Source organism: Miniopterus schreibersii (assembly GCF_964146895.1).
Source record: "Miniopterus schreibersii genome assembly, chromosome: 10".
In the NCBI taxonomy this organism is placed as follows: Eukaryota; Metazoa; Chordata; class Mammalia; order Chiroptera; family Miniopteridae; genus Miniopterus; species Miniopterus schreibersii.
In genome coordinates, this window is record NC_138110.1 from 38,005,648 (window position 1) to 38,033,565 (window position 27,918).

Consider the following 27,918-nt stretch of genomic DNA (forward strand, 5'->3'; position numbering starts at 1 on the left):
ATGGAAGGTACCTCATCTAATCCCCATAATATCTCAGAGAGGGAGGAATCATCCACATTTTTACAAATTAGGAAACTAAGAGCAAAAAAAGATTAAGTGTCCTATAAATTCACCTACTTAGTATCCCAGGGGATGGTGACAAAGTGCTGAAATTTACAGACTAGGTGCTCAGATATGCAAAATTGCAACCTTAGCTCTATGTCTGAATCAAAATCAAACTTGATAACAAACCTCCATTATTTCCATTCCTGGAAGAGGGTGGGGTGGGAAATGTGTCATTATAAGATTATTCAGTCACTTCAGGTATAAAATGTAGTAACCAAAGGTGTTCAATTTCATTAGTTATAAGGGAAATGCAAATAAAAATCACAAAGTGATGCCACTACAAACCACATGGCCCACTAAAAAGGAGAGTCGGGTAATGCCAAATGTGGATGTGCAGCCACTAGAACTCTCATTCACTACTGGTAGGAGTGTTAAGTAGCTCTAACTAGTTTGGAAGACTTCCTGGCAGTATGAGTTATGGGTGCTGGAGCTCACAAGAAGTGACTTAAATTTTAAGGAATTTTGTGAGCCAGCTGATTTCACATTGGTAGCTTGAAATTGGACAGAATGGGGATATTCACACCATAAGAACTGGCACACGTTATAAATCAGCACCTACCCCAGAGCTAGTTATTTAAAATTTACCAGCACACCATTGGTAAATTTACACTAAAGCTCCACATATACATATCCTATGACTCACCAAATCCATTTCTAGGTATGCATGCTTTGAAATGTGTATACATGTTGGCCAAAAGCCATGTGCAAAAAAGAACATTCATAGCAGCACTAATTATAATAGCCTCAAACTGGAAACCCAAATATCCATAAACAGAACTGGTAAGTTGTCATAGCCATTCAATGGAATACTATGCAGTGATAAAAAAAAAAGAAAGAAAGAAAAAAAAGAACTCCTACATGCAATAAACCAGATGAATCCCACAAAATATTGTAACTAAAGAAGCATAAACAAGGGTATATAGTGTGTGTTTGAACTTATATAAGTCAAAACAGACCAAATTAATTCTGATGTCAGAAATTGGGGAGAGAACAACGAAAAAGGTAAAAAAACAACAACACAGTAGTACTTTTACCTACCAGACTGCCTATTTTCCCACATCTTTGATTAGTATTCTAAGTACTGTATATTCTAGCACAATGCTAATGGGGGTATAGCTGATAAACTTTTCTACAGAGTGATTTGGCTAAACCAATCAAGTTATTAGAAAGTACAAACTTTTAACCAAGAAATTTCATTTCTAGGAATTTTTCCTAAGAAAATAGCCAGAGATAATATATAAAAGTCTGCATACAATGATTTTTTTCATAGTTGTTTATAATAGTGAAAAATTGGAAAAAACTTAAAAACTGGAAAGAAGCAATAACTAGTTAGTACATTATGATATACCCAGAAGACAGAATATGATGTAGCCATAAGAAATTAAGCCATAGAATAATATTTATTGAAATGGGAAAATGTTAACAATATACTTCTATATGAAATATCAAGATACAAAACAGTATATACAGTGTAATACCATTTTTATGGAAAGAAAAATAGCATATGTACAAAATCATGCATAGGAAAAAAATAGAAGGATGTGCGTACCAAATGTTACTAATGGTTATCTCTAGATAGTGGAATTAGAGGCGATTATACAATTTTCCCAATAAATTTCACCTTGTCTACAAACAGTATCTGCTTCATGCTATTCTTTCTCAGTTGTGATTAGTTTAATACAGTTCTCTTCAAATAGGCTCTGTTCCATGTTATATTCCTTCAAATCATACTGATATTCCCACTTAAAAAGTAGATGCTACCTGCTCTTATATTCTGGTATATGGGCAATATGTTTGATACAATATACTATAAAATATGCCACCACATAGAGTTGGCTATAGAAAAATATTTGGAGATTTGAAAATCCTCTGATCGAGATACATTTTTAAATAGAGAAAAACAAATACTATTATTAGTTAGGGGTCCACATAATTAGTGTGAAATACCTCAGGCTCCAGAATTAGAGGTGTTCAGATCCCTCCTTATTCACTAACTGAACTTTAGGCAAAGGAGATGAGGCTTTTTAGTCAGGAAAATGTGGCTGATAATTTTGTAGAAAGAAGCAAAAATAGGATTGTTTTAAATAAAGAAAAATGAGATTCCAGATATAAAGGTTTTCTATAAAAGCCCAAATACATATTAGATAAATCAGCAAGAAATTCAAATTTGGTGGTACAGAAAAATGAACTCATTTATTTTTCTGCAGCACCAAATTCTTACTGCTTATATCTTCTATCACAGGTTTGATATGCCAAAACTGTGCAATTATTTTAATGTTAATTAATAGTTATTAATTTCAATATTTTTTATTTACTATAGGACATACTTAATTTTTCATGGAATCTGATGTGTCCTAAATACATATGTCATCCTCTGGTGGCACTTGGTAACTGGCAACATTAAACATATAATTTAGATCTTACTTCTCAGAATCCAACCGTAGTGTAAAGCTCTTTACTAGATTCTTATTAAAAATACCAAATAAGGATGTTGAACTTTTTTTAAAGGTAAAACATCACAGAATAGGAAGAAAAAAAAAATCACACCTGTCTGTGTCCACTTCTCTTTGATGCTTTCCGTGCTCCTATTTCTGCTCCCTCTCTGTGGGAGGGAGTCTCAGGTAAATCTGTGATCAATTAACTTTTAATAACTGTTTGTGATCATATCTGAAAGGGAGCAGTTAATGACTTGTCGTATCTCGAAGGTAAATTTATTGTCTAGATGCCTAGAGCTAATCACAGAACTTGCAGAGGAAAGAAGGGAGACAAACACCGATGAACAGAACGATTTGCTTTTCCAGTCAAAAGTTTTGCTCCTTCTCTCCAGTCATGGACTTGAGAGAAATGGCTGGAATGCAGGTGGGAAACGAGCATCACACTTCTGTAATGACACAACATACCCTTGCCCCACCCGTCATTCTGCCACCTCTAGCCCATTTATGTCTCAGTAACCACAGCTTAGCTTCTAGCACAGTTCTAATTCTTCAATGAAGATCACAAGAAAGGTACTTCCAGGTTGTTAAAGAAACCAGAATATGACACCAACACACTTCAGGGGCAGGAGGAGACTACTGACATCCCACATCCATTGCTTCACATTACGAGAGTTAAACAAAAAAGGCAGAGGCTAGAAAATCACTTTTTGAAATTTCACAATCACCAATCTGCAACAAAATTGAGGTATAACACTTATGCTAACAAATACGTTAGATGAATTACTTCAGCACATAGCTGCAGATGGATACACCTGAACTTTCACTTCACCCATTACTCAATGATGAACACTATAAAACAGAAGGTGACATACTTATGAACTAAAATCACAAGAAGAAACTCTCCAAAATCAATCTTCAGTGAGCTCCTATTCCAATAAGCCATAAAGAGCAGTAAAAGGCAATATTCATTTAACAAAATGAGAATTCCAATGACAAGAAATCAGGTATTCATATTCCTCCAGAGACCTTTCTTCCCCACCTAACAAAGGCACTTGACATGTACTGAAATAGACAGTTAATTCAGGTACTGCCCTGGGCAACTGTTACCTCCCTAAAATTAGGTGAAATGGTGATTAAGTTCAAATTAGTCTTCCAAATCAGCCTGAAACACACATGAATATATCACAAGTTCTCTATTTTTGGCAGATGATATAACCAAAGAAGAAAAGATAATGTTGGTGTCCATGATGTATTGGCTGACTTGAGCAGTCCAGGATCCCCTCTCTGCACAATATATTCTTTGATGAGTGTGGAATTTGTATATAATTATAGGCAAATTAACCTTTCAAATAGTATCAGGTATTAATGTTCACTCCTCTTCTTGTCCTTTCTTACTTTTTTGTTCTTTCCAAAAGCCTTAGAAGATTCCTCCTGAAAAAAGACAAAAATCAATGTAGTATCTCCCCATTTACATGAAGATACTAACTTAAGGAACTTAAATCTAATGAGATAGAATACGTATAATAGTGAAAGTATAATTACGTCCATAGGTATCATCTTTCTGTTTTATATGGCACTTTCACTTACTGTCTATTTATATATTTACAAAATAATTAAGGATAATCAAGGAAAACACTCATTTATCTAACAGACATGTTTAAATAATTTCAACATTACTTGAACTATTGTCCATTTTCTAAAGTAAGGCTGCTGAGCTTAAATACAATAGAAATGAACATAATTATAAAAAAAACCCTCAAAATATAAAGGAAGGAGGCATCTAAAGGCATGCCAGCAAAAAGAGGAGACGCTTTGACAATAACAGAAAATGCTGGAATTTTATAGATGTTTAAAGAATATCTAGTTCACTGGTGCATCAGCTGCAACCTCTCTGGGCCTCAGGATTAGGGACTGGAAACTAATTGATCTTTAAGGTTTTTATAAAACTCTATGAATGTATGAAATTAAGATTTGAGATGAAGTCATCTTCCCAAGGTCAGACAGCTGGCCAGTCACATGGTTTTGATTAGAACCTAAGTCTCCAGTTTCCTAGTCCAAAGGTTCTTCTAATGCACCACACAAATTCTGATTCGTTCTTAATTTTTTTCTTTTTTTAATTTCCCAGGCAGTGGTGAGGAGCTCTGTAGATAAAGCATCAATGACCACTTACTGGCGGATTTGTGTAGCTCTTCTCCACCAGTATGTTTCTGGCACAGTTGTTAATATGTTTAAAGCGATCAGGTCCCAGAAGAATCCCTCCATACCAGCGTGATACTACCACCAGGACATTTCTCACATTCAAAATCTGTTATTTTCAGAAGCATAATTAGATACACATATAGACATATACAAATGTGAGTGTTAAAAGCAAATAAAATAACCCATATATAAAATTGCACATAAAATTTCCCCATGACTTGAATGGCAGACCCACATGAATAAGCAGAGTGAGATTACTAACAATTCAGGGGGTAGAATGTTAGAAATGAGAAGGGAATTTGGAAAACAAACACTGTGCTCCAGTGTCCTCAAATTCCAAACTTTGGGGCAACGGGGCAGAGGGAAGGGGAGATCATGCAGGTAAGGTCCAGTTCTTGGTGACTTCAACCAGAAAAGCTGTTTACGTAGCCTTACCCCTAGGCCAAACAACACAGGCCCTGCTTCTAAACAAACTACTAGACAGAACTGGGGCTGCATGAGTAATCACTGGTGCCTACCAGTAAGGTCTTCCTAAGTTTGACACTTGTCAAATGCTGCCCTTAATGTGAGGCCCACCAGTCTACAGACCTGACCCACACACAAGAGTTCCTATCAAGGTTAGTAAACAAAACTCCAAATACAATAGCAGAAGAAACTATACCAACTACCTTAGGAAAAAAACAATCCATTCTTAAAATTAATGGGCAATCAATGATCACCAGACAGATGAAGAAAATCCAGCAGCATGAAAGAGAAAGGACAAGATAAACCAACTAAAATGGACCAGAAAAAAATTTGAGAGAACATCTTAAAACAAAATACTAATTAGTATATTCGGGAAACTTTAGGAGATATTGCATCCAGAAAACCAGAACAGCACACTACAAAAAAGAAAAAAAATAGAAAAAAAGGACTCTTGACAATTAAATACACAGTTGCTAAAAAATTTTTTTAATTCAATAGAAACTTTAGGAGACAATCAAGAAAATGTCTCAGAACATAAGGCAATCAGATGGACAACTTAAAAAAAGAAACATTCTGTATCTATCCAGAAGGTCCAATATCCAACTAACAGGAATTTCACAAAGACAGAACGGAGAAAATAAAGGGGAGGAAACTGTCAAAAAATTTAAAAAACACAAAGGTTTCCCAAGCTGAAGACAACCTTCTATAGTCTAAGACTGAAAGAACTTGAAAGCACAACACTTGCTGTTAACCCTTTGCTTTCTGCTCCATATCCAGTGGTTAAAATGTTCTTTGTCAGCGTTTAAAAATTAACTACTAATTAAACCAAATATATCTCCTGTTATATAGTCTAACTGATTTGCTTATTCCTCAGTGGAGCTCTGTTTTTTTTGAGAAATTTTATGGCTTACAGGACAGGATTAACAGGATTTAAGTCACACTTACCTCCATGAGATGGAGAAGACGTCCACCAGCTGCTGTTTCCCCATCATCTTCACAGTCCTGTAAGAAGGTCTGTTTATCCTCACAATATATTCTAGAAATACATACAACAGTGTTACACTCTGAAACCTCAAAATACTTCATATTAGTTGCAATCAATTTACTTCCAAAATCAGCATATTTGTTCTAAAAAATCCTTCTTGAACTATATATTAGATATATTTTCACTGATAATTTACTATCTGGTATGTTTCACTTTTATATTTGGGAAAGCTAGGAACAAAGGGTATCTCCCTTAAATCAGAAATGGTGCAATTATGGGAAGGCGAGTTTGCACATTTAACCTTAAAGCTATGAGGTTAGAGAAAGAAGTCACTGAAAAACATTTACTGAGCGTAAAACATATGAAGCATTATACAAAATAGGCACTATGAAATTATATAAAAGAAATAAGTGGCATATTCCTGTCTTCAAGTACCCTAAGATCTAGTGAAAGAGACAAAAACTATATAAAAAAGGTGGAGGTGATAAAACCAACAAAAGTTAACATTTTATACTTCCCTTACATCTTATTCTAGCCATCAAGTATTTTTCTATCTTCTCAATTTTGAGTAAGAATTATAAGGTTTCTTTTTCTCTATAATTTACCCTGGAGAGTTATCAATACTAGAGATAAGTCATGATATTTTTACCCATTTAAATTATCTAAAAAGTTAGCATTTGGAATAATAATGTAGGGCTACATTACCGTAAAATAAGTTTGACAAATAAATGCAAGTATAAAAAGAAAACAGTGCCAGTTAAGGTATGCCATATAGTGGATTTCTTAGGTTCCTACAAATGGTACCATCTACCAGGACCAGACAAATGTAGCAAAGCCATCTTTCTGGATATGGCCACAAAAAGCCAAATATACCTTATCTATACAACTAAGTCAATTATACTAATTTTATTATAGCAATCATATTCATTCATTCACTCATCTTTCCATCCACCAACCCATCTAGCCATTCACTGACTCAATAAATACTTACTGCCCGCTTACTATGACCAGGCTCTATTATTAGAGTTGACCTCATTTGAAGAAAACAAAGTACCATTAAACAAAATTTTATATGGCAAATTTAAGGCAACAAGTAGTCAGTGGCTGGTTTACACTAAGCTTATAATTATATATAATTATAATCTAACAGCATAATTTTTATGGAACAAATTAAGGAAATTTGACTATATAAATCAGTACTATAAGGTTTAAAAAAAAAGCAATACTATGGACATTTTCACACATGGCAGAAAGATAATAATGTGGTGTCTGACAGCTGTGTGTACCAGTAGCCTGAAGAGTACCCTACAGCTCCAAAGTGGGAACAGAGCCCCAAAAGTTTAAAAGGACCCTAAGCATCCAAAATACACAACACAAAGTCCATGTACCAAATAAAGGTCACTATTTTACTCCCAATGGAGTCTTTCAGGCCTCCACTTTGTGCCTATTTAGCCTTATCTGACACAATTCTGACAAGCTCATCTCTTTCATTCTCAAGGATCAATTATATAAGGAGGTGAGATGGAGGGACTGCTACATATAGTCATGCTAATATTTGTGAGAAGTAACAGGTGATCATCTATTAATATGCAAAAGGACAAAAATACTCACAAGAACTTAAAGACCCAAAAACCTGGGGCTTGAAATAGAATATCCGGCACATTATTTAATTTTTTGATAATTTAAAATCAATATTATGTACAGCGATTGTTGAAGGTGCAGACTCACAGCCATGTAGGAATAAAATAGAGATAAATGAAATTAGATTATCAGATTCAGCTCTACCACTTAACAACTATGTGATCTATAAAAAATTAACCTTTCTACAGTGGCAGAGTTGCTGAAATAATCATAATTAACTTTTGTGAAGTGTTTGGCACAGAGCAGGGACTCAGTAAACATGTGGGATGAATGAATGGTAACTGTTAAGACTTTTATAGTACATTCTAAACACTGAGAGCAAGCACAAGCTAATTCCTCATTTTTATATTCATGACCCAAACTCATAAGAAAACATCAAAATTCTGCCCAGTGATACTCTGGAATTATATAACAAATAGTTTTTTGTAAGTTGTAGCACTTAAAGAGATGTGACTTAGTAATATTAAAAACTTGCCTATCCAAAGTGATGGATTTTTTTGAGTTTTCTGAGTTAGCCTAGCTTTTTTAAAGATTTCTGCAATAGCCTAAATTTTACAAATAGTCTCAATCACATTTTAAATTTGCACCAAATCCGTCTATACTGATTTATTTCAGTCCTAAACTATGTTCTTTTAAGTCTGTATTAATTTGCATATTTAAAATATAACCTTCATCTCTTTACTAACAAATCAGCAAAGATTTGTATAAAACCTTAGTACTCAAAAGTAAAAGAACCACCCTTAATTCACTGCTAATGGAAGCATATATTGGTTTCAAAGAAAAACTTGAAAAAATTTGGCAATATGTATTGGTTTCAGAAATGTTCATGCTTTTTTATAATTTTACTTCTAGGACTCTATTCTTTCTTTTTAATCATACCCTCATTTCATTTCAGAAAGTATCTGAAGCAACCAGATCCTATCCTGAGGAAATAATCTAAAAAGTAAAGAAAGATATTAACAGACTATTCTTTATAATAGTGAAACATATGAAAAGCTAAAATAAAAAGGAAATCGTTAAATAAATGAAATAAATTTTTTTAAAAAGGAAATTGTTAAATAAATTGTAGTTTGGAGCCTCAGACAAATATTATACAACCATTAAAATAATGTTTATAAAATAATTATAATAACATGAAACAAATGCTTTTGTAAATTAAGAAAAAAATAGGATACCAGGGCAAAGCACTGAAAAGATAAACTTTGCATAGAAAAGACAGAAAATGTATCATAATATTATCGGTTATATTTAATGGTAGGAAATAGCTGATTTTCCCTCTGATTTTTTTTTTTCTTCTCTGCAGTTTCCAAATATTCTACACATGATTACTTTTATAATGGAAAAAATGCATAACAGTTATTATTTTTTACAATCATGCACCAGTTTCTCCCATTTTTTACAAACTGCACATTCCTAATATTGTAATGATCACTCACCGGTACGCATAGATGTTGTGGGTGGCACTAGCTATTTTCTTATTCTCATACAATTTGGCAAGAACCATTTTCACCTTAAAAACAGCAGTAATATAAATAAATAAATATATATATATACACACATATATACACACACACACATTTTAATTTCTCTGTAAATAAATACTAGAAAAATATCTTAAAGCATATTGATATAAATATGTGGTATTAAAAGTTATTTAAAGAATGTTCTACACTCTGAAAAAGCCATTTCCAAAGTTTTCTCCTCATTTCAGGGGCAGAAACAGGTACTCACAATTGGCCTAGGATACTTAAACATGAAATTTTTTCCCTTTGTAGAGAATTTTACATGTAAATGTGAGAATTTCTAAAAATGAGCTCTGAAAATTTACCAAATTTATGTATCCAGTATGATAGGTGCACAATAATGGTGTTCCAGATGTTACCAAACCAAAACTCTCTCTGGAAGTCCTATAAGGTCCATAAAGGAAGTAACATGAGCCAAGTCTTGAAAGAAAAGAGGCAATTTTTCTTCATCAAAACGGAAGAAGGGGATAGGGCAAGAAAGAAGCCATTACATTCAGAGGAAACAGCATGTGCAGATGCACTAAATTTAGCAAATAAAAATAATGTTTAAATTGGAATTTCAGATAAATCACAAATAATTTTTTATTATAAGTATGTCCCATGTAATAATGTTTATCTGAAATTCCAATTTAATTTGGCATCCTGTATTTTATCTAGCAACCCTAGCAAGGACATAAAGGAGAAAGGTTCAAGAAGTGACCATCAGGAATGATAAAACTAGGCTCATATCACAAAGAACTTTGTACAACAGGGTTAGATTTTTCCTTGTAGAGAATGTAAATCTGTAAGGATTATGTGAGCAGGGCCTGAGGAGAGACACATGGTCAGATCTTTTTTAGAAAGACAATTGGCAAGGAGTATGGAAGAAATACTGGAGGCAAAGAAGATTGAGTTGGAGTCAGGAAGACCAACTTGAATCAGAAATTGTGCAATCTTTTTTTTTTTTTTTTTTTTTTTAAATATATCTTTATTGAATTCAGAGAGAGGAAAGGAGACAGAGAGAGAGAGATAGAAACATCAATGACGAGAGAGTCACTGATCGAGCCCGCAACCCGGGCATGTGCCCTGACCGGGAATCGAACCCCGATCGCCTGGATCCTAGGTCGACGCTCAACCGCTGAGCCACGCCTGGCTGGGCAGAAATTGTGCAATCTTATGTTTATCATTCTTTAACCTTTAAGGTGCTCAGATTTCTGATCAATAAAATGAACATTGACCTCTAAGATTTATTTCAGCTCTCACAGATTATGATCCTATAAGTGTAAATGAATATAATCAGAAACAGAAAGAGGGTCCAGAGTGAACAGATTCAGAATAGAATGTCCAAAGAGGACCCTGACAATGTGATTATGAGCAAGGGCCAAGAGCAAAATAGGGCTCCTGAGAAAAAAGCCCAGAAGCCTGTGCCAAAAGCTGTTATCCTGACCACAAATCAATGAAGAAAAGAACTGCCTCTTCCACAGATTAAAAAACAGGGTGAAAGGGCAGCCTGGTACAAAGAACTGTATCCCTATAGGTTAGGACTTTAGAAGAATTTAGAGAATAGAGTAGCTGTAAGACCAAAGGGAAGAGACTAATGCTTAAAACCTATGCTAAGTTAATAAGACTTTTGTTAATTTAACTTTATAGATACTAGTACTGAAACTGTCCCTTAAATCAATAAGGTTTAAACTAGGCTAGATTATAGCAGCAAGGGAGAAGAAAATGAATCTGTTGATGAGGAGACAAAGAAAGCCAAGACCTACGAATATAGTTTTTAAATGAAAGTCTCCCATTTGATATTATCCTTTGGTAGAAATCAAGTCACCTAAGATCAGAAAGCAGAAAGGAAAAGGAATTCAAGTGGGGAAGAATAGGCTCGGCTAGTTAGTCCACTGCTCCCTTAATTGAGCATTGGGCAACAATGGAACAGACTTGGTTTTCTAGAACTCCCATGCCATAGGACAATTTTTTATTTTTTTATGAGAGGAAGGGAGAGAGAGAAACATCTACATGAGAGAGAAACATCGATTGGTTGCCTCCCATATGCGACCCAACTGGTGACTGAATTCACAACCTAGGTATGTGCCCTCACTGGGAATTGAACCTGCAACCTTTTGGTGTACAGGATGATGCTCCAACTAATTGAGTCCACCTGGCCAGGGCACAAATAATTCTTTTTAACAAACTGTTAAACATCATAATTTTCTATAGCACCACAATAGGTTTTTCTTATTTGAAAACCCATTAGGAGGTTAAGCCCTAATTAGAGTTTAGATACAATTTTAAAAGCAGTGACAAATAGAAATAAGACAAATCTTCCATGATTCACAGTAGTTTGGGGGTAGGAAAATGAGCAAAGTTTTTATCGTACATAAAAATTAAACTATAACAGTAAAAATAAAGCTATTACTACAAAACCATTTACTTGAATTATTGTGGTTAAACATCAAAGTGAGCTGGACACAGTAACTTTACCTGTTTGGGACAAACTACTGGAGCCAAATGTGCCTGAAAAGTACTTCGTCGGTCTGTAATAGGAATGCCATGATCAATCGGAGGTAATTCTTCTATTTCTATAAATTTAAAGAATTATATTACTTTTATTTTTTAAATTTATACATTCAAATTCTAAAGTAATTGGCAATGGTATGGGTGGAGGGGGAGAATTGGGAAAGAAATGTAAATTATATGGCAAAGCAACCCAAATAGCAATTAATAGTTGTCTATTAAAATTAAATCACAATTTTAAGTAAAAAGTTTCCAAATATATTGCACATAAATCTACTTGACTTATAAATGATTTTCACCTGCCAAGGTCACCCAATGAAAGTGGTGGGTTGGGACTCAAATCCTGGACTGTTGCAACAGTGTAAGTTGGTATAACTAATTTTTAAGAGTATAAAAAGGGTCGTGAGACCAAAAATATTGACAGCTGCTAATATACCATAATTTATTTACCCATTATATTGTTGATGAACCTCAGGGTTGGGAAACCTATAAAGCTGTTCCTGCTTCATAATTGAATTAAATATATCAATAACACACCAAATTGGTATTCCATAGGGTGTCATAATTTCCAGTTATTCAACCTCTTAAACAAGTTTAAGAACTACTAATTTACCCTTAACTCTGATGAGAAACTTACCAACCAAAAAGGGGGGGGGGGGTAGAAAAAGGTAAAGGGGGGATAAATGGTGATGGAAGAAGACTTGACTTGGGGTGGTCAACATACAATACAGTAGACAGATGATGTATTATAGAATTGTACACCTGAAACCTATATAATTTTATTAACCAATGTCACCCCAATAAATTCAATTAAAAAAAGAGAGAGAAACTTACCAACCATCCTGGCTGCTGTACCTGCTTCATTTAGGATGAAAAGTTATTCAGGAAAAAAGAATTAAAAATTTTACCTATTTCTATTCACTGACCTGTTGAATCTTACCAAGTCAATTGATGAAATACTTCAACTAACATATGTAAGAGATTTGAGGAAACTTACAATATCACTCAAAATTTTAAAATACTGAAATAGAACAAACTTTCTGATATTAACACAGAACTGATTTACCTTTCATAAGTTGAATACCACTAGATTATGGAACAAATTTCCTTAAGCAAAAACTAAAATCTTAATTCGGTGGTTGTACTTTCAATTATGATATTTATTTTGTGAATATAGACTAAAATATAACTCTGAGACATCAGGAGATAGCTAAGAATTTCAAAACAAAAATATGTGTGAATTGAAATGTGAACTGAAAACACAGCTTTTCTGTTTCAATTTCTCCCATCACTATTCAAAACTCTAGAGAGTAGCAAAAAAAAATTCTATTTTCCCCCCTCACCATTCTGATAGACCCAGCAAACACCAAAATGGCCAGCAGGCAGGAAAAAAAAACAAAACTCAATTTTTCACATATTAATAACTATTTCCTAACATGTGGGAGTTTACTAAATTTCTAAACCATATTCAAAACAATTCATATTACCATCCCACTTTCCTCAAAAGAAACTAGTTAGTAACACTATACCTGTTTGATTTTCACTGACATCAAAATCCAACGCTTTAAGTGGATTTTCTGGTTGGCATGCTAAAAGGATATCATCTTCACATCCCACATCTTCTTCTTCAGTTTCCTTCTTTACCTCTGGGCCTATGTGCATATGAGACAGTATGAGTGATCCACAAAAACAGTAAGAAATTACACTTAAAAATTGTTATCTTATTCTCTAAACACCATTCTTCAATACAAGGACTCAGGGCTTCAACCAAAAGTGGCTGATTCCAGGACTGGAGCAAGGATAATACAAGGTGATCCTAGAATATTGTATGATTCCAGAGATTTTTAAAAATGCTCAAAACAAGACAGAAGTTTATCAAAAGAACACAGGACCCTACCCGAAGGAGCTCCTAAAGCCCATACCTGGAACAATCCGAGCAACAAAATAATGATAGTATGAAATTTTAATCCATGGAATAACATAATACACATGAGTTCATACTAATATAAATAATTAAATAGAATTCCAATTAATAAATGTAGAAGAATGAAATGAGAACCACCATTAGGCAAACACCTAAATATTGTAATAAATATTGTTGACAAGATACATTAATGAATACTAAGCTTAGTGAGTGAAAGTTTAAGAAGGAATAGGATATTAGCATATCCTCAAAGTATCTCTGCCAAGACACTTATGAACTACAAAGGGAAAGACAGTAACTCTGATGATGAATTTTATATGTCATTTTGGCTAGGCCACAGCACCCAGATACTTGGTCAAGCACTATTCTAGATATTTCTGTAAAGGTATTTCTTGTATGGAATTCTCATTCATATCAGATGACTTTAAGTAAAGCAGATTGCCCTCAATAATGGGAGTAAGCTTCATCCAGGTAAAGTCTTAATAGAAAAAGGACTGACCTACCCAGAGGAAAAGGGAACTCTGCCAGCAGACAGCCTTCAGACTTGAGCTGCAACATCAATTCTTGCCTAGGTCTTCAGCCTGCCCTGCAGATTTTGGACTTGCCAGGCTCCACAATCTGGTGAGCTAATTCCTTAAAATAAATCAATCACTCCCTCTCTCTCCCTCCTTCTCGCCCCTACCTCTTTCTTCTTTTCTCTCTTTTTTAAATACACACACACACTCACATACACACACATATACACAAATATATACACCTCCTATTGGTTCTGTTTCTCTGGAGAACCTTGACTAAAACGGGGACTTTGTAGTGCTGACATCTGGCAGACACAACCTTAACCAAAGATCAAGGTTAAACATCACCAATAATGAAGCATACTGATACCATGAGCTGCTTGATATAATGTACTATGAAGGACACAATATAATTTTGGTGGTATTATTGCCAAAATGCCTAATCTTATTCAAATCATGAGAAAAAAACTGACAAACCCAAATTGAGGAACATTCCACAACACAGTCAATCACTTCTCTTCAAAAGTGTCAAGTCATAAAAGGTCACAAAAGTCAAAGAAAGACTGACGAACTGTTTAGAGACTTTCTAGAGAGTAAGAAGAAATAACAACTAAGTGCATCATAGAATCCTGGACAGGATCCTATAAAAGCCAAAAGGATATTAGTGTAAAAATTATAAAATTTGAGTAAGTTCTTTAGTTAATATTATACCGATGTTATACCAATATTAGTTTCCTGTTCTTGATAATTATACAGTGGTTATGTAAGATGTCTTTAGGGGAAGCAGGGTGAGAGATATAAGTTCTTTGTACCATTTCTGCAACTTTTCTGTAAGTCTAAAATTAGTTCAGAACTTGAAAAAAATTTTAATAGTTGTATACAATTACTTCAAAATTTAATGTTTCTAAAGTAGAAAAATAATATGAAATAATAAAGAATAAATTTCTACTGAAGATTTAACATTAAAATCAAAATACATTACTTGTCAAGTGGTTGCCTGAGGAAGGAAAATTCTCATGAGATATCCTGATCACTAGCTTATATTAGTTCTTCAGAATTACTAATCCTCCCCTTTTTATATGACATCTACAAAAACAATTTTTTTTTTTTTTTAAATCCTCACCCAAGGATATTTTTTCCACTGCTTCTCAGAGAGAAGGGAAAGGAGAGAGAGAAACATCAATGTGAGAGAGACACATCTATTAGTTGCCTCCTGCACGCGCCCAGACCAAGCCTGGGGATCAAGCCTGCAACTGAGGTACGTGCCCTTTGCCAGAATCAAACCTGGGACCCTTCAGTCCACATCCGACGCTCTAACCACTAAGCCAAACTGGCTAGGGCTACAAAAACAATTTTTGATAAAACATTCCAAACAAAATTTCTAAAAATCATAAATTATACAAATCAATAACTCTAAAATCTGAAGAGTGATTAAACTAATTCATGAATATCGGTGGGAAAGGGAAAATATTTTTAAGATGACTAATTTTTTTAATTTCCTAAGAGTTGAATAATCCCAAACTTTTTAGAGTTCTAAATTTTTACTGGTATACATTCCATTTTTGCAATTATCCCACACTCTAGAATAGTGGACTGGCAAAAATCAGTTTTGTTTTGAGACTACTTTTCTCATAGATGCCCTGAAATACTGTAAAATCATTTATGGATCAGAAAAAGTTAAGAAAAACACTTCAAAAAGATTGTCATATGGACAAAATATCTTCATACTATTTATCCCTTTGGTTTTAATGGAAGCAGTAAAAACATTTGCTTCTATAGAAAAATAGTAAAATGTTCTGAAAAAAGATATACTATTGACTTTAAATGTATACTGATTTTGCTAAGAGCATCCTAAATAACTGGTTCTCTGTAATAATCTTCTAAAGCATTTATAAATAAACTAATGGGGTTTTTAAAAATCCCTATTTTTCCAAGTTGAAAATGATTCTATTGATGATAACAATAAAACTCTATTTGGAAATAAAATCAGGTTAATTAGAGTTACTTTCCTCTCTAAAAGGTCTTAGTGGTAAGTGAAAAAAAGACCAGTCAAGTAAATAGGAAACGCTAGAAATTCCCATGTTGTTATATACTTAATGATTCAATAAGAGAATAATAGAGAAAAATATCAATTTTCAAATGTCTTGAAATTAGAGGTGATAGTTGCACAACTTTGAAATATACTAAAAACCACTCAAGTATACATTTTTAAAGGGTGAATAATTATGGTATGTGAATTACAACTCAATTTAAAAACTCAATTTTCAAAGTCAATTTTTATATCCTAAATATATCAGTATGTTTTTCAAAGTTCTTTTTCTATACACATTTCTATAAACATAATGTCTAACTTACAGTCTAATAATTCATGAAGAATGTTACATGGTACATAACTCCTTAACAATAGTCAAAGAAAGAAGTGCTTTTCTGATTTGAGTTCTTTAACCATAAAATGCTATTTCTCTAAGACTATAACATTAAACCAAAGAAGCTAAACCTTATACAAAGAACCATAATTACATGAGCAAATGAATGTTCCAGAAAACTTACATTTTTTCATATGCAAACCATATAACAGAATATATATTTTCATTAAAAACTTCAATTAGAATATCTATGTGAAAATTTAATTACTGTAAGTTAAAATGGCACTGATAATATTTTTCAATCCTACCTGGTTCTGTCATCTGAGATTTTTGTATTAGAACATCTCTTATTTTCTCCACCCACAGGTAAAGAATACTTTCACCAATATTCTGTCTAAACAAAATTCAGGGGGGAAAAATGTTATTTAAAAAAATTCCTTCTCAAATTCAAAAAATACAGATATATTTATAATCTAAGAAAGTATATGCATCTAGCCATGTCTTTTAAAAAAGAATTCATAAAAACATGAGATTTACTAACATTTGTGGGTAGTTTATATCAACATTAAAAATTCCAACTGGCTCCAACATTAATATTGCTTACTTAAAATAAACAGAAATGTTGCAACCAAAGAAGAGAAAGAAAATTTATGAACCTGAACTGGATGAATTAGATCAGGGGTGGGGAACATCCGGCCTGTGGTCCATATAAGGCCTGCGAAATCATTTGGTCTGGTCCCACCCAGGCAACCGCAGGAGGGACTAGAAATTCAATAAACCTAGGAGCTTTTTTCATAGCAACAACAATTTTGTATGGCCCACAAATGATGTTATAAATATCCAAATGGCCCTTGGCAGAAAAAAACATTCCCCACCCCTGAATTAGATAGATGTAAATGTGATTTAGTTTCTCAGTATTAATGTCTAATCACTGCTTGCTTTTCTAAATTTTCTGACCAATTTCAAACCACATACTTGGTACACTTATCATTTGGTATGCTTATTTCAACAAAGAAGAATACAAAGCATTTAAGGAACTCCCTCAGAAAGCCAATTTACAAGACTTAAAAGCAAATCAATGTAAAAATTTTATATTCATATTTTGTTTTTGACAAATATTCCATTGCCTGCATTGATTCATTTTGGTTCCAAATAATGTCTCCCTGCCTCAGATAATTAAATCCATCTCAAAGGATCATTGAGAAAAAGAATGTGTCACAGTTCATGTCCAGAGTTATATTAAATAATGGTAAAAACAATAAAATAAAGGCCAAGTGTCTTCTCTTTAGAGAATGATACTAATGTTAGATAAGCTGTAAAGAAATCACCACACCACTTCATAACAACACCTTATCAACTTCCTCTGTAAGTTCTCCTAGAAACCATTATATCTCTTTATCACCACTCATCAGTACCCATGGAAGGAAAGTTTCAAAACACGCATACAGTAGAAACACTTTTCAAAGCATTCAAATCCTCCCACCTCACCCATAACTCCCTAGCAGTAAAACAATCCCGTTCTTTGGTAACCTGCCTTTTTAAGAGGGAGGGGGAAAAGTCAGTTGGAAAGGTTTTTAAAAACTGAGAATGTTGGTTGAGTTTCTTTTAAGCAATTTCCACTCCCATCCTCTCTTCTCAATAAGACATAGAGGTACAGAGACAGAGAATGGTAAAATGTATTGACTATGTACTAAGCCTCAAGAACATTATATGTATCAATACTTTGTACAAATGAGAAAACAGACCTAGAGAGATCAGTTAACTTGTCTAAGACAGTCATATAAGAAATAAGAAGCTCATAGCTAGAACGTAAATGTAGACTTTACTCCAAAGCCCAGGTTGCCCACTACAGTTAGCTCTGCCGTCAAGTAGTTGTGCCTTTAGGCAAGTAGCCACCTGAACTCAAGACTCAGTTTCCTCATCTATAACAGAGATTTAGAGCATCTTGTCTTAGTTTACAATAGTAGTTTCTTTTTAAGTGAAATTACCTTAATACACTCAACAAATCTTTAAGAGCCTATAAACTGAGAACTATATGCAGCCCTGGGGTATGGTAATAAATGAGAAAACTGGGTCCCTTATTTGTATTTGTAATCATTATCCCTACAAACTTAAGGTTTTGTATGTTAACTCTCTCCATCGCCTAATCTCATTCTAGTGAATTCTTCACATCATCCTAACCAAAAGTGGTAGTACCTAGTGTTTACTGAATACCCACTATATAGAAGACATGTAGAAAATGCTTTGTTAATTCACCCTTTAAGAAAAAAAAAATCCCTCTGTGAATACACATTCACATTCAGATTTTGTTGGGGGGGATAACACCTTGGAAGAATTGCTACAATTAATAAGTAATATTTCCAAATAATACAGAAGAAATTAAGCCTTAACTGCAAATCACCTCTCCTCATGACCTCCTGCAGAATATACAACAGCACTCTGCCCAGTATTATTGACTGATGCTTCCTTCTCCCCTAGTACTTAACAAGCCTTACTGAAATCCAGTGGGAGTTGTAGTGGGTGTGAAAGGTTTCCTGAAAGAAAATGAAAATTATTCTTTCCCTTGGACCCCAAAATCCTACTAGAGATGGTGGTTTTTGTTTTTGTTTGTTATTACTGCTGTATTTGTGTTTTCTCTTGTGACAACAGTTTGTTCTTATCTTTTAACTGTCGACTAGGATTTGGTTTTCAAATTTTTGCCAATTAAAACAAACAAAAGCTGGGAGTCCTCCTTCCTAGGCTGCTCCTCCACTCCCCCAACAGTTCTGGAGGAAGTCAGCTAAATCCTAGGCTCTGGTGAAAAATCTAAGAACTCACTAGAGAATGAGACACTGACCTTTTACTTATTAAGTTAAATTATGGTAAAGCAGCTAAATATTAAAAGTCTGGAAGAAAAGTTTCAAATTGAATAAAAGAGCAAGCTGGATTAAAAACTGATATTCAGTTGAGATACTGTGTGAATAACTATACTTAGTAACTACTATCCAACTCAGAATGATCAAAACAAAGTCAAGTTACTTGTGACTTCACTTTTACTTGTGGCTCTAATTTTTGTATTTTTAATTTTCCAATATTTATATTTGTTGATTTAAGGGTAAAAGCACTCACTAAAATGCACTACTAAGTTGTATGACCTTAGACAAATCACTCCATGTCTCTCAGTTTCTGTCATCTCATTTTTCAAATGACAAAATTAGATGAGACGATTCTTTTAGTAAGAACAACAAAAATGAGCCCGGCCGGGCGTGGCTCAGCGGTTGAGCATCGACCTAGGATCCAGGCAATCAGGGTTCGATTTCCGGTCAGGGCACATGCCCGGATTGTGGGCTGCAGCAGATCAATGACTCTCTCATCATTGATGTTTCTATCTCTCTCTCTCCCTCTCCCTTCCTCTGTCTGAAATCAATAAAGATATGTTTAAAAAAAAAAAAAAAATGAGAGGTGTTATTCTATAGTTCTAAAGTACATTACATGAATTATGTCATTTAATCCTCAAAATATTATTCTAGTATCCTCATTTTACAAATGAGAAAACAGAATCAAAGAGGTCACACTATTTCAGAAACTGACTCCAGAGGCCTGACCAAGACAAAAACTTCAGCTTGGCTCAATCAACTTCAGACAGGCAGAACCTGACTCTAGACCATGACCTCCCTTTTCTTAGAACATTTTCTTTTCTTTTCTTTTTAAATATATCTTTATTGATTTCAGAGAGAGGAAAGGAGAGGAAGACAGAAACATCAATGATGAGAGAGTCATTGATCGGCCGCCTCTTGCACACCCCCGACTGGGGATTGAGCCTGCAACCCGGGCATGTGCCCTGACCAGGAATCGAACCCTGATCGCCTGGATCCTAGGTCGACACTCAACCGCTGAGCCACACCCGGCCGGGCAGAACATTTTTAGAAAACTTGTTATAAATTCTTTGCTCCTTTGGGATGCAAGGGCATCTTTTTAGAAGACTCCTGTCAGTTTTACAACCTTGGAGTGTCTTTCTCAAGGACCTGGGAGCCGCCCTTTTGAAATGTAATCATCAAGAAAGACAGTGGCCCTATCTCCCACTTTCTGTGGGAGGGTAGGAGCCTAACCTGATGAGCAATAATTAGCAAACACAGATGGCCTAGTAACAGAAACATTCACTTGCACTCAGGAAACAGCAATGTACTAGAAACACCTCACTAATCAACCTCCCCCCAATATCTTCCAGTACTTTCCTACTAGCTCATCCCAGCCCTTAAAAATCCTCCTCCCTTTTGTTATAGAAAGTTGAGTTCCAACTAAGTTCTGGCCTCTCTCCCCTATTACAATAGTCTTGAACAGTTTTCTTTGCCTGTTTAACTTTGTCTGGAGCAGTTTTTGCTTTGTCAAGCGTCACTCTCCAAGTTTTAAATCTAAGGCTCCACAGTATATCAAAATGTGAAGAGCTGGGGTAATTTAAAATAATCATTTTCTTGGATTTTAAATTAAATATTGTTGAAATGGATCATCATAAGTTCAAATACTATGAAAAAGTCTAATCCCTTTCATTTTCTCTTAACACCAATTGTTCTAAGTATTTTTAAATATTATTTACCTTTGGTTTTATTCAAATAGTTATTTTCATATATTCAAAATATCCACATGCAAAATATTTAAACAAAATTAAGATATGACAGGCAAAGTAATCTATATCTAATCAATCACCAAAGCCTAGTTTGTATTCTTAAGTATTTATTTAACTGACCATTTTTCTCCACCAGCATTCTTGTTGCCTTAATAAAGGCCTCGATCACTGCCCTCCTGAGTTACTGACTGCTCTTCCCACGGTGTTCCTTCCTTCTGTCTCTTCACAGCCCATCCTGCACACTGCCACATAAATCTGATTAAATCATTCCCCTGCCTAAAACTCCTACAGCCTACAAGATAACACCCAAACTCCTTATCCCAGCTTACAGGTTCTTCCTCCTTACATCTACCTCAATTTATATACCTGGCATCTTAAACTCCTTTCTGAACTCTGAAGACGCCAGATTGCTTCACACCTACATGATTTGGTTCATGCAGTCCCGTCTACCAGAAAACCTTTCCCCCTTTGATTACCTAGCAAACACTGTGCTCAACAGACACCTTCACAATGGAACCCTCCTTTACAACCTCAGCCACATGCCCAGAGATAGTTACTAAAATCTCTAAAAAATGCTTTTACAGCACTTGTTCCAAACCTCTCAGTGATTATGTCAGAATACTGTATTGGTACACATCTTATTTTTTAAATTCAAACTCCTAATAGAGTGCCAGCATATAGGAGATAATTAATAAATGCTTATGAAGAAACTGCTAGTTTTCTGACTTCTTACCTCCTGAAACTATAATTCATCTTCCTATCTAGAAAAAAATCAAATTTAGCATTCAAAGTGATGCTAAATTAATATGAAAATCTAGATACTTATAATATTTAGAACATACTGAAAATATAAACATTAAAGAACTATATCCATACATTTATCTCATGTTTAATTTTCAAAGACCAATGCTTTTCACTTGCTGCCCCCTGCTGGAATTTTGTGGAAAAAGATGATTAAAAGTTGTCACACAAAACTTTAAAAAACAGAATGCATATTTCTATTTAGATCACATGTGTGAAAATAGTACCACTGACCTTGAGTTTTTCAAGCACTTATAATAAAGAAGACAGTATGAACGATATTGTCTTTAGAACAAACTGCTTTTAAGTTCTGATGCTTCCTAATCCTTAAATAGTTTAACTGAATTAGTTAGGGAGAACAGCAAGTTGTGGCCTATGGGAGCATATCTCTTAGTAAAGGGAGGACTTTTTGGATAGAGAAAGACAGAGTGCATGACACTGTGCATAGGTAGGAGAAAAATTTAACTGATAAATATAACTAACATGACAGAAGCCAAGTGTGGGAAAATTTTCAAGAAAGCAGAAGTGTTCAACCCACCAATTTATAGAGGCCAAGTAAAAACCAAAAAATGAAATACAATGACATCACTAGTGACCAAATTTGCAATATATTTACCTTACTCTATTTTAACCATGGATATAAATTGGTAGATAAGCATAAATAATTTCAGAAAGAAGTTTGTTGGGGGCATAAAAGTTGAAGTGGCCAGTAAGGTTATAGACAGGTATCAGGAAACATTTAATTTAGGAAATAAATAATACTTAAATGCTGAGGATGATGGAATCACTAAATGGAGACATCCCCTATTGGTATGTCCAGTTCTTGGTTACTTCCAGAGTCAAGTATAAACCTGAGAATTCAAGGAAGACCTCACTTCCTCTAGGAAGAAACAAATAGTATCACACCATTTTAAAATTAATTATTTTGGAAGGAAAGAAACCTGGCCTAGATCCCAGGGATACAGAGGGAGGGTACTGTCACTGTGCCAAATGGGGTAGTTGCCTAGAGCATACAAGACAATCCTTACTAGTCTGTGGATTAAAGTAAAACTGGTATTCCAGAGCACTGTTTTACTAACTTAATATATCTTACTAAAATTAACCCAAATCACAGTCATATCTTCTCTGGACAACTGCATTAGCCTAACTGATGTCCCACATCTATTCTTGCTCCCTTCCAATCAATCTCCACACAGAAACAGAAGGTGTTTTCAAAATGAAAATCTTATCATGGCATCACACCCTTCTCTGCTTCCCTGAGTATTAGGATAATGTTTAGCATGGCTACAGGACTCTGTGTGACTTCCCTACCTATCTTGCCAGGTCATTTCCCTACCAAGCTCCCCTCTCTTCCCTCCTCTCTCTTCCCAGTTCATACCACCATTACTTTGTGTCTTGAAATGTGCCAAGTTCCTTGACATAGAGCCATTGAACATGCTGTGGCCTTTCACTAGAGTTATCTTCACCTAAGTAACTCAGCTGTTAAGTCAAATTGCTATCCCTGACCTCAGGTCTTGTTTCAAACTTAATTAGTACTACACATTAATATCCTTCTTTTACAGAACTTATCACAGCTGCAGTTTTACTTTCATTTTTATGATGTTGTAAGTAATATCTCTCCTATCAGTGAATTCTAAATGCCATAAAACAGGGACCATTTCTGTTTTTGCTAACTATGTGTATCCAAGATCTAGTACAGTGCTTGCCATATACTATTTGTTGAATAAATGGAACAGTAAAAAATACAGATTTAACTGACTCTAAGTCTTATGGCATAATACAAGAAAATTACTATTAAAAGTACGTAAGAGTAATAATTATGCTTAGGATTCCAGTATTACATGTTTCATTCAATATAGCCTATGATATCAAATGTATATATAAATTATATAAGCAATCTTTCAAGGACTCTTCAAGTGCATCCTTTTTGTTAATGAAAAGGCAGCTTAACAAAAAATTTGGAAAAGGGCCCTACATATCACAGTTCCAACAAAAGCCCACAACAGAATCACTAATAGAATTTTTTTAATCACCTGTCACTTACATATATATTTCCTCAAGGCTATTGGATAAATCCGCACGTTCTTGCCCTTTAAGCCAAGGAGCACTAAAATTAAAGACAATAAAGATTACTCGAGGATTCTGTCTGTATCTCAAATATAAATGGATTAGATCACAAATTAGTTTTATTTAACTTTTTAAATTATCTATTTTCATTAAAATGTTATCTTAAATCAATACAGTTCGAAAGCGCTTCACTGGCATTGACTCATTTAGTCCTCCCAAGAAACCGTGATGAAGCCAACACCAGTACTATTCAATTAAAATATGGTTTGAAAACAGGAGTGAGTTCATAGGATATCATAAAACTGCCCAAGTTCACCTAAGTGGCAGAACAGGTTCCAGAATCTAAATTGCCAGACTCACAGTATTTGCCACACTATCAGGAATTCCCAATTTTTTCTAACTGGTGTCTCAAAAACAACTCTAACAAATAAGCTGGTTGCCACGTGACTGAAAAAAATTTAACTTTTTCTGAAAAGGGCATTTATGTTTACAAGCATTCTATAATTACATCTATCATTTTTAATAAATAAAATTTTAAAATTACAGGCCCATTATTAACAGCAAATTTTACTGCTATGGTTTTAAAACATTCCCACTGATAGCTAAAAATTTAGTAATTGAGATTCAATGCAATTCTGTTCACAGAGGTTTATACATTTTAGGAGGTCAAATAGGCAAGGTTAAGCAAAGGTCACTTGCAATCAACAGTTCATGACTCATTAAGATAATGCTTTGGTTGCTGAGAAGATGGTTCCTCAACAACAATGGGCAGAAAGAAGCACCAAGGGTAATTCCTGGAAGGCAGGCAGTCTTAAGTAGAGGCATGCCAAGGAACTGGCTAGACCTGTGTGAGAACCAGGTTAGGAGAAACTCTACAGGCCAGGGTTCCTAGATTACTAGTCTGTCTAAAGTCCCTTCTCCATCTCTATAGACAAATATTAAGTGACATACTTCACCGTGATCTTGTATAATTTAAATTTTTATTTAAATGCTCTATACCAAGTCCAAAAGATATTAATTTCTACATACATTTTGATAAGATATTTTATAAACACAATGTACAGTATAGAGAAAATAATCTTTGAAAACTATGATTTTTATAAAAATATAAATGTAGAAAATAGAGCTAGATTTACACAATGGAATACTACTCAGCCGTAAAAAAGAAGGAAATCTTACCTTGGATGCACCTGAAGAGTATTACGCTAAGTGAAATAAGCAAGTCAGAGAAAGGCAAATACTATATGATCTCACTTATATGTGGAATCTAATGAACAAAATAAACCTACAAGATTTTTTAAATAAAATAAAACCATGCTGATTTCAGAGACATTAAACTTAAAAAGATACAACAATTTTAAAAACAGAAGATAGAGCTTACTTCAGTTGATAAACAGGTGGAGCTGTGCCTGGATATTCATTCGGTAGCATCACCTACAAAGCAGTTTAAATACAAATGTTTAGATTTTATGACTCGAAAGTAGTATTACTTATAAAAAAGTAGTATTACTTACTAGACAAATTCTAACTTGCCAAATTAAAAACCAAAGCCATTGTTTTGTTAAATCTCAAGAGAGAATTCCCTCCTCATATTTATGCTTCTACCTTAAATATGTTGCTAATGGCAATGCCTAACTTTTAAGAAGGAGCTCACTATTTGAGGAAAGTATAAAAGTTAGAAAATCAGGGTGGGGAGGGTAAAGATGAAAGGAAAAGAGCAACTGAAACAGGCTCATTATACCCTAACCCTAAATGAATGGAGCGGCACTATAACATGTTCCAGGGATCTTTTCTAAAGAAATACTAAAAAAAAAAAAATCCTACTAAATACAGTTACATACATTATCAGCTAACACTTAAATAGAGACTCATACAGATTTCTATTCAAATCAGTATTATTGCAATAACAAATACTGACAATAACTCAATTTGGCATCTCTTACGTTGAAAAGTATAGGCAGCAATTAAAGATAAGCCATGTCAGATCTTTAAAATAGAAAGCCATGCTGACCTTTTCATTTATTTATCCTAACCATAACTGATTCCCAATTAATAAAAAAATGAGTATTTACTCCATGAACCATCTAAATTACTAACCTATTCTCCCTCTTAAATGTTAGCTATCTTCCAGGTTTAGATCCTCTCCTATTAAATGGACAGGATACTGAGAGGAAACGAAACTCAATTTTGTCAATGGTACATTAAGAACACTTGCATAATTAAAATAATTGAGAGGGAAAATTGAGACTACCAATTAAAGCACAACTTTAGAGTGATCTGAGATTTAATTACCCATATGTTTAGATAATCAACACTTAACAAAAGCCAACAACAAAAAAGGCAATTTAGAAAAATCACACAAGAATAATCATTAGGGAAATACAATAGAAGTCAGTCATATAGTCAATGTTGTAACTGGTAAATGACTGTAAAGAAAGGGGAAAAAATACCTGCAAACAAAGTGTCCACTTAGGGTCATCTATATCGTCGCTAATTCTAATACAAAATATTTTGGCACAGTCATCAATGACACACCATTCCTCGCCATATATAGCTGCCATTGCTTCAATTTCCTCATTCTGAAAGAAGTTGATATGGGGGAAAAAGTCAATAAATGTACATATAATAAAAACCTGAGTTTCCCTTATTCCTTTATAAATAAGGTATCTGCCTTCAACATTACTAGTCTGGATGGAGGACCCCTGAATGAACACTGCCAAAGTTGTTTGCGAGTCACCATGTTCTTCTCTGGGTGGTTGCCAGGCACTATTGCAATAACTGGGACCAGCCTTGCTCCCTACACACTGTGCTTTTGGCCATTACTGAGCCAAAATATGTATGCACCCAAATACCCTGCAAGAGTCACATGAGAAAGGATCTTCTCTGCTCCACCTTTTCATTTCTAACAGGTAATCCCCACCCCCAGTCTAGACCTACATTCCTACAGGGTATCTCCTTCCTTGTTTTTTTTGTTTTGGATTTGGGCACGAGAGTGGGTGGTGGTTTGGTTTTTGGTAATCCAAAGATTTCAAAAATTACTCTTTTGGTTTGGGGTTAAAAATGAAAAATAACCTAAAGGTGAAATGGGAAGCATAGCATGCATTCAACTTTGTATCATCTCACTTTGTCTTCGCGGCTCAGTAGGAAAAGCTTTAGGGCGCCCACATGAGCCACGCACAAGGAGAAAGCTCAATACCAAGAGAAAATAAAAATCATTAGGCCCTCGGGGGACTCCAAGATCTGTGTTATTATTGCCCGTTTTGCAAAGGCTGAAACCGGGCTTCTAAAGTGGCTTGTCCAAGGTGACCCGGCGGCGACAGGTGGAGGAGCAGAACCCGTGTCTCTGTCTCCGGCCCGGGGCTGCTCCGTCTCGCGCTGATGGTTGACGATGCCATCGTCCAGGGCAGGTCTACCCGGCGGATGAACGAGAGCGGCTGGCAAGAGAGCGCTCGGCCGAGAACAAGCGCCGGGAAAACGGGGCGCGGTGGAGCAAACGGCGCGGCCCGCGGCCGGAGCGGGCAGGTGGGACCGGGGGCGGCCCCGGGCGTGGGGCCCCTCGGCGGAAGAGGCCTGGGCGGCGAGGCGAGGCCGAGCCCAGCCTGGGGGTTCGCGCCCCGCCGGGGCCTCACCTGCCTCTGGTCGCTCCCTGAGTCCCCCTCAGCCATGTGGCCCCGGGAGCGGCCAGGTGGCCGCCGCCAGCAAGGTCCGGAGTGCGGGGGCGGGGCGCTGCGGCGGAGAGCGGAGAGCCGGCTGCGGCGCGTCGGCCCCGGAACCGCAACCGGCCGCGCCGCCGCCCGCC

At 35.2% G+C, this 27,918-nt stretch overlaps 1 protein-coding gene across 9 annotated transcripts; it reads right to left on the reverse strand.

Annotated features, from left to right (window-relative positions):
- Window positions 1-1,486: 1,486 nt before the first annotated feature.
- On the reverse strand, window positions 1,487-27,918 carry IMPACT (impact RWD domain protein). Of its 9 annotated transcripts, none has more exons than XM_081150019.1 (12): window positions 27,749-27,914; window positions 26,570-26,698; window positions 25,501-25,553; window positions 24,097-24,159; window positions 16,957-17,042; window positions 13,373-13,495; window positions 12,678-12,698; window positions 11,811-11,863; window positions 9,267-9,340; window positions 6,150-6,240; window positions 4,711-4,845; window positions 1,487-3,971 (listed from the first exon to the last, which is right to left on the reverse strand). In XM_081150019.1, the coding sequence occupies exons 1-12, from the start codon at window positions 27,782-27,784 to the stop codon at window positions 3,903-3,905; spliced, it is 933 nt and encodes a 310-aa protein (XP_081006145.1). In that variant the 5' UTR covers window positions 27,785-27,914; the 3' UTR covers window positions 1,487-3,902. The 9 variants fall into 9 exon arrangements, with proteins under 9 accessions (XP_081006145.1, XP_081006142.1, XP_081006144.1 ...); XM_081150016.1 differs by having other exon boundaries at window positions 11,811-11,908; XM_081150018.1 differs by having other exon boundaries at window positions 12,678-12,701.

Coding starts and splice junctions, on each gene's coding strand:
- IMPACT (XM_081150024.1), bottom strand. CDS start 27,784: ATGGCTGAGGGGGACTCAGGGAGCGACCAGAGGCAG. Junction 25,554..26,569: donor AGTGGACACTTTGTTTGCAG/GTATTTTTTCCC, acceptor ACTGCTTTGTAG/GTGATGCTACCGAATGAATA. Junction 12,702..13,372: donor TGTCAGTGAAAATCAAACAG/GTATAGTGTTAC, acceptor TCCTAAATGAAG/CAGGTACAGCAGCCAGGATG.